This window comes from Rana temporaria, chromosome 9, assembly GCF_905171775.1.
Source record: "Rana temporaria chromosome 9, aRanTem1.1, whole genome shotgun sequence".
In the NCBI taxonomy this organism is placed as follows: Eukaryota; Metazoa; Chordata; class Amphibia; order Anura; family Ranidae; genus Rana; species Rana temporaria.
The window spans coordinates 44,138,048-44,150,878 of NC_053497.1; the positions used below are offsets into that span (position 1 = coordinate 44,138,048).

General features: G+C 46.5%; 1 protein-coding gene across 1 annotated transcript in view; it reads right to left on the reverse strand.

Moving 5' to 3' along the window:
• ECH1 (enoyl-CoA hydratase 1) overlaps window positions 1-2,633 on the reverse strand; it is a 50,019-nt gene extending 47,386 nt beyond the window's left edge. The window contains exon 1 of the mRNA XM_040323322.1: window positions 2,526-2,633. Coding sequence (XP_040179256.1) covers window positions 2,526-2,556 — 31 coding nt within the window. The 5' untranslated portion in view covers window positions 2,557-2,633. The remainder of the gene's footprint in view (window positions 1-2,525) is intronic.
• Window positions 2,634-12,831: the final 10,198 nt, after the last annotated feature.

Consider the following 12,831-nt stretch of genomic DNA (forward strand, 5'->3'; position numbering starts at 1 on the left):
TTCACACTGAGCGATGCGCTGGCAAGAGAGAAAAAAATCTCCTGCAAGCAGCATCTTTGGAGCGGTATGTATACTGCTCCTTCCCATTTAAAACAATGGGAAACCGCGGTAATACCGCCCGCAATGCGCCTCTGCAGTGGCGCATTGCAGGCGGTATTAACCCTTTATCAGCCGCTAGCGGGGGTTAATACCACACCTCTAGCGGACGAACCCCGCGGCCATTTCCGACGGTATCGCGCTGCTATTTTTAGCGGCGCTATACCGCCACCGTGCCTCCCGCCCCAGTGTGAAAGGGGCCTTAGATTTTATGAGATGGAGATGAAGGGGATTTTTTTTTTTTTAATTGGCCCAACATTTCGGCCCAAAAAATCAGCGTCATATATCGGCCGCCGCAATTTCTAAATATCGACATCGGCCAGAGAAAAACCCATATCGGTCGACCTCTACCCTGAAACAGGTACCTGTTAAAAGCAGGTACCCGCTCCCCCACAGTGGAAGTTTCCATGTGGTTATAAAATTTTTGCAGACAGGATATTATTAGAGAATAATAATTGCAATAAAATGCCCTTATCTGCCCGCTCACTGTCTTCTCCGGCACTGTAAACTGAGCTGCACACCACCAGGCCAGTCTGAGTGTCGGGATGACAGCCTTCTGCCAATGCGGAGGAGTGACATCATTCAATGAAGAGGCCCAAAGACTGATGTCCTGCCGAGAAAGGTCCCCCGGCGGATAATGCCCACCCTGTACTGCGGGCATTACTTGCGCACAAGGGAGCCGCCGAAGATGAACACTTGCGAATCAGCTGTACACGGCGCTGTGCAATGGCTAAACCCGTCCATCAACATTGCAAAACCCGTCCTTCACGTGTTGAAACAGGCCCCGCAAAGACGTGTCATTTATTGATAAAACCACCACCAACTTATCAGCTCTGCCCATCAATTCTAAATGCGGCCTCTTCTTTAGCCATCCACCCCTTACACGATATAATAGTAATACATCCGCCCCTTGCAGAGTTGCACGAGCATCGAGAGCGAGTGGCACAAAGTCGTCTGCTGTGCGCAGGAGCCGTGTACAGCCGTTTATGTTCGGAGACTTTCGGCGGCTCAATTGTGCTCCGTACTGCGCAGTACAGGGCGGGCATTATCCGCTGGGGGACCTTTCTCTGCAAAACACCGGCACTCAGAGGAAGATGCCAGTGGGGAACCATAGGTAAGAATAAACCCTTCAGTTCCGTTTTAAAGCAAAATCAAAGACAAAAATACTTACCTCTGTTTCCAATGCCCGCCAAGTCCCTCACCGGCATCTTCTCTCTGGCTTCTTCCGGTTGCAGTCTTCGGTCGTCTTGATTGGCTGCCGTGGGATGGCGTCACTCCCGTATGTGCACAGGAGTTCAGTCAACCCGTAAACTGGGCTATGCATGCGCAGCTCAGTGTACATTCCCAAGGGGGTTTGCAAACATAGGGGTAGATTCATAGAGACTTACGACGGGCGTATCAGTAGATACGCCGTTGTTAGTCCGAATCCCCGCCGTCGTATATTTAAGCGTATTCTCAAACTGAGATACGCTTAAATATTGCTAAGATACGACCGGCGTAAGTCTCCTACGCCGTCGTATCTAAACTGCATATTTACACTGGCCGCTAGGGGCATGCACGCTGATTTACGCCTAGCACATGCAAATCAGCTAGATACGCCTATTCACGAACGTACGCCCGGCCGACGCAGTACAGATACGCCGTTTACGTTAGGCTTTTTCCGGCGTAAAGTTACCCCTGCTATATGAGGCGCAGCCAATGTTAAGTATGGACGTCGGGACCGCGTCAAATTTTCCGTCGTTTGCGTAAGTCGTTCGCGAATAGGGCTGGACGTAATTTACGTTCACTTTGAAAGCATAGGCTTTTTGCGGGTTAATTTGGAGCATGCGCACTGGGATACTTTCACGGACGGCGCATGCGCCGTTCGGAAAAAGCGTCAATTACGTGGGGTCACAATACATTTACATAATACACGCCCCCACATGTTCCACATTTGAAAAAGGCGGGCTTACGCCGGCCTATTTACGCTACGCCGCCGCAACTTTGCTTGGTGAATACTGCACTTGCCTGTCAAAGTTGCGGAGGCGTAACGTAAATAGGATACGTTACGCCCGCACAAAAATACGCGGTCCCTACCTGAATCTACCCCATAGTATTTTACTGCATGTCATTTCTGCAATACAAACCCTGCTTGTCCACAGATTTTTTTTATTTTGTAACTTTAGTTGCACTTTAAGCCTTAGATAGGTATTCTATTAAGGCAGCCTTCAATTTACAGCAAGCTTATCTGTCAGGTGGGCTTCCTAGCCTATCAATTGCGCAGGCGCAGCCGACAGGTACACTTTCTGCTCCTTTTCTACAGCTCTGACACACGAGGTGGGCACTCTCCCTTCTACAGCGGCAGTGACGACCTTTCCAGGCAGTAATAAGTGTAGAAAGAAGTCCACAAGTTCTGCAAACACCGTCCACCCTGACTCATAGTAACCCACCTCTACGAAGGAAACACCTGAGCACAGCCATGACCGCTCGCTGTACCAGCTAGAAGCACTTCCGGGTCACTGCCCGGGCGCCGCCATCTTGGGGTTGGAAGGTGGATCTACCTCTCACTGACAGCCATACAGAGCGATTCCAAGGAGGACATTGTCCAGTGATTGGAGGGTGGGAGGATTGAGACGCTGAGATTGCACAATACTGAACCATCTTCTGTATGCTGGAGGTAATTCTCGGGATCTATTCATATGCCTGATCAGCATGCATTTCTTTCCATCTATTAAATCTTCTGCCCAATGTTGTTCAGTTGCTTCAGTACAGAATCACAGTATATGTAAAATAATATGCAAAGTGGTTGGAGTGAAGCTTCAGAATGGCAAAGATGTTTTTATTACAAATTATGTGAGCAGACTACAGTTCCTCTTTAACAAAGCACTTTTAACCATCCAGGCAAGTTTCTCTCATACGTGAAAAAATCCTATTTTTTTATTATTGTCTGAGTGCACTTGATCAGTGGTTTCAGCAGTTCGTCACATATTTATATTTCACACAATATATTTATCAGCGCACAAGTATATTATTCTTAACCACTTAAGACCCGGACCAATATGCAGGTAAACGACTTGGCCATTTTTTGCGATTTGGCACTGCGTCACTTTAACTGACAATTGCGCGGTCGTGCGACGTGGCTCCCAAACAAAATTGGCATCCTTTTTTTCCCATAAATAGAGCTTTCCTTTGGTGGTATTTGATCACCTCTGCAGTTTTTATTTTTTGCACTATAAACAAAAATAGAGCGCCAATTTTTTTAAAAAAAACAAAATTTTTAACTTTTTGCTATAATAAATATCCCCAAAAATATATATAAAACATTATTTTCCTCAGTTTAGGCCGATACGTATTCTTCTACATATTTTTGGTAAAAAAAATTGCAATAAGCGTATATTGATTGGTTTGCGCAAAATCTATAGCGTTTACAAAATAGGGGATAGTTTTATGGCATTTTTATTAATAATTTTTTTTTTTACTACTAATGGCAGCAATCAGCGTTTTTTTTTTTTCGTAACTGCGACATTATCCAGAGGTGCAGGGGGCTATGTGATGTAAAGGGGTGCAGGCGGCTGTGTAATGTAAAAGGGGTGCAGTGATGCAGGGGGCTGTGTAATGTAAAAGGGTCCAGAGATGCAGGGTGCTATGAGATGTAAAGGGGTCCAGTGATGCAGGGTGCTGTGTAATGTAAAGGGATCCAGTGATGAAGGGTGCTGTGTAATGTAAAGAGGTGCAGGGTGCTGTGTAATGTAAAGGGGTCCAGAGGTGCAGGGGGCTATGTGATGTAAAGGGGTCCAGTGGTGCAGGGTGCTGTGTAATGTAAAGGGATCCAGTGATGAAGGGTGCTGTGTAATGTAAAGAGGTGCAGGGTGTTGTGTAATGTAAAGGGGCCCAGAGGTGCAGGGTGCTGTGTAATGTAAAAGGGTTCAGAGGTGAAGGGGGCTGTGAGATGTAAAGGGGTCCAGTGATGCAGGGTGCTGTGTAATTTTAAAGGGGTCCAGTGATGCAGGGTACTGTGTAATTTTAAAGGGGTCCAGTGATGCAGGGGGCTGTGTAATGTAAAGAGGTCCAGAGGTGCAGGGTGCTGTGTAATGTAAAGGGGTCCAGTGATGCAGGGTGCTGTGCAATGTTAAAGTGGTCCAGAGGTGCGGGGTGCTGTGCAATGTAAAGTGGTCCAGAGGTGCAGTTGTGGAGAGGGGTACACAGTAGTAACAAAAAGATATTGAAGGATGCAGAGGTATGCAGGGGGCACAGTGGGGTGTTTTTACATTTTAACGTGGGGGGGTGCCAGATATTGGATCCGCCCCGGGTGCCAAATTCTCTAGGTACGCCCCTGGCGCTATATAAAACCTGTATAATAACAATAATAATTACTTACCCGAGAACGAAGCCCCCGCAGCAGTCCTCGGACACCTCCTCTGCCATGATACCCGGAGTGACTTCCGGGTATCGCTGCTCCGGCGCTGTGACTGGCCGGAGCAGCGGTGATGTCACTTCCGCGCATGTGCACGGGATCCGCCACTAGCGGCACGCTCAGTGCGCCTGCGCGCCGTTGTCTACGACATATGCGCGGTAGACATCTGCGCCATCTTTCTTGTAAGTATCTCCTTAACTGTGCTTAACCGTGCTCTGTGTGAGCTGAGCTGGATTGATGTAGTGCGGGGGTCTGCAACCAGTAGATCATGATCTACCAGTAGCTCGCCCTAGTACATTCACACTGATATGCTGCTGTTTCCCCACACCAGTGCAGTCAGGGCCGGACTTACCATTGGCCTTGACTGGGCTCAAGCCCAGGGGCCCCACCCAATAGGGGGCCCCCTTTAAAAAAAAAAAAAAAAAAAAAAAAAAACTTTTTTTTTTTTTTTTTTTTTAGGGGTCCGGAGGTCCCCAGGGGCCCGGAGGCCCCCAGGGCCCCGGACGGCAACCCCCCTTTTTTTTATTTATTTTTTGTAAAAAAATGTTTTTTTTTATATATTTTTTATTTTTATATATATAATATTATATATATATATATATATATATATATATATATATATATATATATATATATATATATATATATATATATATATATATATATATATATATATATATATATATTTTATTATTATTATTAAAGGGCCCAGGGGTCTCCAGGGCCCCCGGATGGCAACCCACCTTTTTTATTTTTTTATAAAAAAAATTACATTTTTTTATATATATATATATATATATATATTTTTTTTTTTATTAAAGGGCTCAGAGGTCCCCAGGGCCCCATGTGGCAACCCCCCCTTTTTTATTTTTTTTATTTTTGTTTATTTTTTTATTTTTGTTTATTTTTTTATTTTTTATTAAAAGGCCCAGAGGTCCCCAGGGCCCCCGGGTTTGGCAACCTCCCTTTTTTTATGTATTTTTTATAAATGTTTTTTTTTTTATTATTAAAGGGCCCAGAGGTTTATTTTTTCTTTTTATTAAAAGGCCCAGAGGTCCCCAGGGCCCCGGATGGCTACATATATTTATATATATTTGTTTTCTTCTTTATTTCTTCTTTTTTTTGGAAAGGCCCCCCGCTTCTCAATTTGCGGCAGCCCCCACGCTTCTCAATTTCAGGCGGCAGCACCCCCACCCCCCCTAGGTTCTCTGCTTCAGGGGGCCCATGCCTTAAGCTGTGCAAGGGGCCCCAAAATTCCTGATGGCGGCCCTGCGCATACCTCCCAACACGCACGGATTCTGTGGGACTTTCCCGCACAGACAGCTTCTTCCCGCAGTCCCGCAAAAGGGTTAATTTTCCCGCACTGCAAGAGGAGGAGGCAGCACGGAAGCAGGAGGAACCGGAGTGGTGTGTGGAGGACTGTGGCTGCTGAAGGGAAGAAAGCCGACAGCCGGGCTAATGACAGTCTGTGGCCCCGGTTGTTGGCACAGGTGAGAGGCACTCCCCCCCTCAACAACTGCAAAATCCCCCCCCGCTCAACAACTTTAATGCGCTCCCCCCCGCTCAACAACTTCAATTCGCCCCCCCCCCCGCTCAACAACTTCAATTCGCCCCCCCCCCGCTCAACAACTTCGATCCCCCCCAATTCTCGGCTCCAGGGGGCCCCTTCAACACTCAAGCCCAGGGGCCCCCACCACCCTAAGTCCTGCCCTGAGTGCAGTGCATTGTACCTACAGCTTTCCTGCAGGTTTGCTACGCTTAGCCATAGACTTCTGTTATATCCTGCAGGTTTTGAACACTTCCTGAAAGCAAACCACACCTACAAGATATAATAGAAGTCTATGGCAAAGTGGAGGTAACCCAGGAAAGTCACAAATGCATGGTGCTGCACCCATGGGGCAGCTAAACTACAGTACATCAGTGTGAAAGCAGCTTTATAGGGGGCTAAAAAAAATGTAAAAAAGCCGGTTTTTGACAATTCTTTTATTAATATCTTCTTTCCGCGCTTCTTCTTCTTCCTTCTTCCATCTTCTTCTTTTCTGCTTTCATTCGGCTTTCTTCCTCCGTCTTCTTCTTCCTCTGCTTCTTTCTTGGGTCTTTTCGTCCGCATCTTGCACCGCTTCTCCTTCAGTACAGACCCCCCTTCAGCACAGATGGACCCCTCTCTTCAGCACATACCCCTCCAGTACAGACCCCCCCTTCAGCACAGATGGACCCCCCCATTCAGCACAAACCCCCCCTTCAGCACAGACGGAACCCCCCTCCCATTCAGTATCTCAGATCAGCCATCAGTGCGGCACAGGCAGCAGGTTCCCTCCCCCTAAACACTGGAGGGGGAGGTGGCTTCACTCTGCATGCTGTGCCTGTGTGACATCCGGCCCGGGACTGCTCAGACAGCCTGCAGCTGCAAGACTCTTCAACACATTCTCGATTTTCCAGGTGGGTTCAATTCCCCCCCCCCCCCTGCCCTATGGAGTGGACGCCCATGACTGCAATTAAAGTTTTTAAATCAGGTTTGAGGAGGCGACACTGTGCTCTGTGATCTTTGACTTCTCCATGTTGTTCAGGTAGATCTCTACCTCTTTAGGCTCCTTTCACACTTGTGCCACTCCAAAGTCGCGCGATTTGCCGCGATACGACTGTGGATCCGACTTTGCCGTACGACTTCAATGACCAGGGACGCGACTTTGATCCCCCAATAATTAGGGGGAACTCCACTCCACTCCTCTTTTATGAGCATTCGGTCTGGTGCAGGAACTACTTTGATGTTGGCGCGACTTAAAGTTGTGCCAATATGAATGGTATTCATTTAAAATCATGGGGAATGACTTGTCATGCGATTTTGCAGTCCAAAATCGTGGTATAAGTGTGAAAGGGGCTTTAAAGGGGTTGTAAAAATTTGTGTTTTTTCACCTTAATGCATCCTATGCATTAAGGTGAAAAAAAAAACCTCACTCTCACGGGCCCCCCGTTTTACTTATCTGCTGTGCGTGTCCCCGGGCGTCCTCTTCTCAACTGCTTCTCTGTGTTGATTGGATAGATTGATAGCAGCGCAGCCATTGGCTCCTGTTGCTGTCAATCAAATCCAATGATGTGGCCGCTGGGGGGCAGGACCGAGTCATACACTCTGTATCTATGGACGCAGCAAGTATGACAGGGAGAGCGGCCGCAAGCTAACCCCCTCGGGATAGAGCTTCCCAGAGGGGGTTAGCTATTGCGGGAAGGAGCTGAGAGAGCCGCCGAGGGAGGACATTTCGGGGCCACTCTGTGCAAAACGAACTGCACAGTGGAGGTAAGTATGACATGTTTGTTATTTAAAAAAAAAAAAAAAAATTAAACCTTTACAATCACTTCAAGGTTGCCTACCCCTGATGTAGTGGATGGTGCAGGCACACATACAGAATCTTTCAGTGTCAGCCCCTTAACAGCATATTGGCTGCACCCACAATTCAAGGCAAGTAAATGAAATTGTTAGCTGTCTCAATAGTGACGTCAACTACTCCTCCTTTCAAAACAATATCCTTTTCTATTAGCCTGGTGTTCATGAGTAAACAAGGCGGTGGTCATTTATTCTTGCTTTGTACAATAAATGGACAAGTTCCCAGGAAATTGCTTTAGCTGGCCATGGTGCTGTGTGCCAGGCTGTGCCTAGTACTCACAATTCCTACTGCCTGGGTACCGTATTCAGCTGTCATAATTATCTTTGGTATTGTGTTTAAGCTCTTAAGGCAGCTCTGGATTTGTCAAGAACATCTTTTCTTATCTTTGAGTAATTGGGATGAAGTTCTATAACCTGTTGAAGAAATCATGGGATAGTAACTTTTTAGAGATGAAGCAATGTCATACAGTACCTCAGATACAACACACGGATGTGTAAGGGAAGAAATGCAGCAAGTGCTCCCTCTGCAGGCACACTCAAGAATATGCAAAATTCATGGACATAAATTCTTAGCCTTAAAGGAGAAGTACAGCCATAGCTCCTTTGTGTGTACTTCTCCTGTAGATCACAGGAGTACAGTTTGTTCTGCACTCCTGTGATCCGTTTTCACTAAACAGGCTGAAGCCCGCTGTTTTTGATGTCACAAAACCGGTCCAAGCTCGGGCAAGGTCGCAACAATGAAGTCAGGATCCGCTCACATGCCTGGACCAGCTCAGCCTCTCAGCGAGCCACTGAGAGCCTGAGCTGGCCGCTCCTGCCCCCTCCACAGCCCAGCGCTCCCACGACCGTGGGGGGGGGTGTAGAGGTGCTGAGCAGAGAGCAGTGACTGACGGTCACTAGCTCTCTGCTCAGGGAGGCCTGAGAACTGAGCGATCGGCGATGTTTGATTTTCAGTGTTATGCCCCATACACACGATCGGAAATTCCGACAGCAAAAGTCCGATGTGAGCTTTTGAACAGAGATTTCGACCGTGTGTAGGCTCCATCGGACTTTTGCTGTCGGAATTTCCACCAACAAAAGATAGAGAGCTGGATCGGAAAATCCAAACGTCTGTAGCAATTCCGACATGCAGAAAATCCGACACATGCTCGGAAGCATTGAACTTCGTTTTCTCAGCTCGTCGTAATGTTGTACGTCACCGCGTTCTTGACAGTTGAAAGTTCAGAGAACTTTTGTGTGACCGTGTGTATGCAAGCCAAGCTTGAGCGTAATTCTGTCGGAAAAACCATCCAAGGAATATCCAATCGTGTATACGCGGCATTAGAGTTAGGAGGGCACCGATGCAGCATCCATCTAGGTAATTATGATTCTGACAAAAAAAAAAAACCAATACCCATGCTTCTCTTTTAAGCACCCAGAGATGCATTTGTTCTGCTAAACTCTTAAGATGTATTGCACGGTTGCAGTCGAATTTGAAAACCCCCGCTGTATGTTTGTTATATTATGTTCTCATTCACACAGCATACCTTTCTAGTTGTTACCTTGGAGCAGGTTTGTACATCGGACTCTGCAGGCAGCATGAAATTGTTCAGATTAGCTTGTAAAGTGGAATTAGGGGACATATTTTTAAGAGTTTTTATTTAATCACTTGCCGACTGCAATACCTGTATATGCTTTGTGGTTTACTATGATTATGGCTGAAGCTTATCAAAAAACCACTGCGCAAATAGTCAGAGGCGGCTCTTTAATTAGGCAATCACCTTAGGCCTCGCCCACAGAAAGGGCCTCACGATTTGCCTTTCAGGTGTTGTGGGACTCGCAAGCGGCGGGCGCGCAGCACACAGCCGCAGACTGAGCAGAGCCACCGCCCCGCGGTCGACGAGGGAGAATACTTACAATCGATCATGGATGGAGGTGGGCATGGCTCAGGCTGCCTGCGTGCAATAGTAGGCTCCACTGCCTTTCCCCAAAAGTCGGCGATGGCAGCCCCAGTGCATGGCGGGAGTTGTAGTTCTCCCACAGAGCACAGACTTCAATTTGGCCATCTGGTGCCTGTGCACTGCAGAGACTACAACTCCCAGACTGCAGAGAGAGAGGGAGATAGTGTTGCTTCTCCTGCTACCTTTAGTAGGGGAACAACGTCACAGAGGCGAGGAGCAGGTAGTGTCTCCAACTCTATTGGGGCACAGGGAGGCAGCATTTGATGGGGCACAGGGAGGCAGCAATTTTACTTTACAATTTATATTATTTCATTGTTGTTTTTTTTTTTTTTCAATGCTCTTCTTTTTTTTGGTGGGGCGGGGGGGGGGGGGGGGGTGAGGCAGAGAGAGAAACAGTGTTTGGTGAGATGTCAGGGGTCTAAACAGAGCCCTGATACCTCCTTCCTCTCCATCCTGACAGATCTGGGACAGGGGGGGGGGGGGGAGTAAAACACCCAGGAGTTTTAGTAAGTAAGGCCCCCCCCGCACACACGGCAACAATAAGCCCACACAGCCGCAGGACGGAGCCCCCAAAATGCAGGGAAGGAGGGAGAGGAATGGAGAGAGGAAAGCAGGGCGGACCCCCGATCGACCTCCCCAGGAATGCACCAGCCTCCCCACCATGCCAAGGCAAGGGGGACTGCTACTTACCCGTCCTGTGACCACCGGCTGGAGACATCCCGGGCAGAACCAACGTCCGTGCAGTTACGGCATGGCTGTCGACCCGGCACACTGACACGGACAGAGCCCGGTCATATGTGTGCCCTGGAGCGTATAGCTCACCGGCCACCCCTGGAGCAACGGGGCATGTCGTGGACGGCCCAGCGCGTAGCTAAAGGCCGGCACACGCTCGATGGCCGAACATGAGGGGGGACTACCAGGATCGAGGATCCAGCCCGTCACCCAGTCGGCAGTTGATTGTAGATCCCAGGATCCAAAAAAAGAAAAAAGCGAGAAAATTGCAAAAAAATCTCCAGAGCACATGGGCCCAGAAGAGCCATGTCATCTCCTTTTGCTAGGCAGAAAAAAAAAAAAAAAACTGAGGCTGCATGATGCAGAGAGGGATGTACCCGGGGGATCCGCCCCCTGGGAGGTACTGTACTGTGTGGAGTGTTTTAACACTTAACATGCTGTTTTTCTGCCTAGTCAATCTCCTAAAAGGGAGGATAATACCCTAAGGTCAATTGCTGCTGTGTCCTTCCATTAACGGAAGAGAAAGTGGTATCGGTGCAACCCTAATAGCAACTGGGGTGGCTAACTAGTTGCCCAATTGCCGTTACAAGCAGCGGGAGAGGATATCCCCTCTGCCTTCCGCAACAATCTTGACCCACCGTGAGAACCAGGCAACCAGTCGGCATGCCTGCCGGCTGGTTACATAAAAAAGAAAAGAAAAAAACAGTGCAGCGCTAGTGAGTGATATTGTGCTCATATAAATTAATAATAAACAAAAAAAGTCATTCTGGAATAAACTGAAAATATAGCCAGAATAGGAAAAAACATAAAAATGCAGATGGATATATGAAGAAAAAGTCTTAAAAAGCCACGAAACAAAGTTCATATGACTCTATCCAGTAATTTTCCTTGTGAAAGAGAAGTGGATTGTGCAGACAATGTGAAAGACTCTTGATTGATGTGAGGTAAGCTGTCACCAATACACCCGTGAGGAAGGATAAGATTGCCTGCTTACCAGATGAAAAGACTGTTTTGCATCAGTCTAATAGGGCCTGTGGGAAGTCTGGTCTCCCAATACCTTAGCCGTCAAGATAACCACGGTATAGCTCAGCATACAATCCGAAGAGTCATAAACCAAAAAAAAGAAGAAGGACCTCTCATAGCGTATAACGTTTGAAAATAGAAGAGGGTTTAATAAAAATTGCACTTACAATTAGGCAATATAAATACAGCATGGATAGCAAAACGTCTCCGATCTCTTGTTCCGATGCTTCTCGCTACTCGGTCAGGAAAACACAACCGGCGTTCAGGACGGAACGCGATGACGTCACGGCACCCTACGATCGTTTCGTCGCTAATGGACTTCAACGGGGGAGTAAGCCGGATGTTGACGTCAGCGCGCTAGGTGTTTAAATACCCACGGGTTCCATGTTTGATACTGGAAAACTCGGGGAGAGTCCTCATAGTGACTGAGGGCAAAATAATTGAGTAGCGAGAAATGGAAAAGTGTTCTAATCATGTTGTACATAACGTATCAGATTAAATAACGATATATATTAGTACAGAACGCGGGGGTGTTTAATAACTGGTAGCGGAGCATCGAATAATGAAAATAAGATCGGAGGTTAACAATATATGTAAAAAGATTGTATCATAAATTTGCATAATCATAAAAATCAATCTATATTTAATTAGAAAAGATCTATATCATAAAAATCATCTATATTTAATTAGAGAAGATCTATAAATTAATTTAAATTTTGATAATGATTATGATAATTAAAATTGGAATAAAAAATTAATAATAATAAAAAAAAAAAAAAAAATTATTATGAATTATTTAAAAAGCAGTTTATATCCCAATCTACGTTAAGTCCGAACGGAATAAAAGATTTCATAGAAAAAATCCAGCGAGTTTCGAGCCTAGATATGGCCCGAACCATATTAGTACCACGCCAATGAGGACGAATGTTATCTATGGCAAAAAAACTTGTCCCCTTTAATTGTCTCCCATGGAATTTATCGTAATGTTTCGAGAGGTTATGTTTAGGGAACCCGCTTTTGATCCTGCCCACATGCTCACTAAGACGTATATGCAGTTCTCTCTTAGTACGGCCGATATATTGCTTTGAGCATGGACATTGAATCATGTAAACAACGTATTTTGTTGAGCAAGTCATAAATGAATCTATGTCATAAATTGTACCAGTAGCTGTTGATTGAAAATTAGTACATTTCCGTTCCCTAAAGGAATTCACCTTGCAGATATTACATCTGCGACATGGGAAAAAACCTTTAAGGGACTGGAAAAA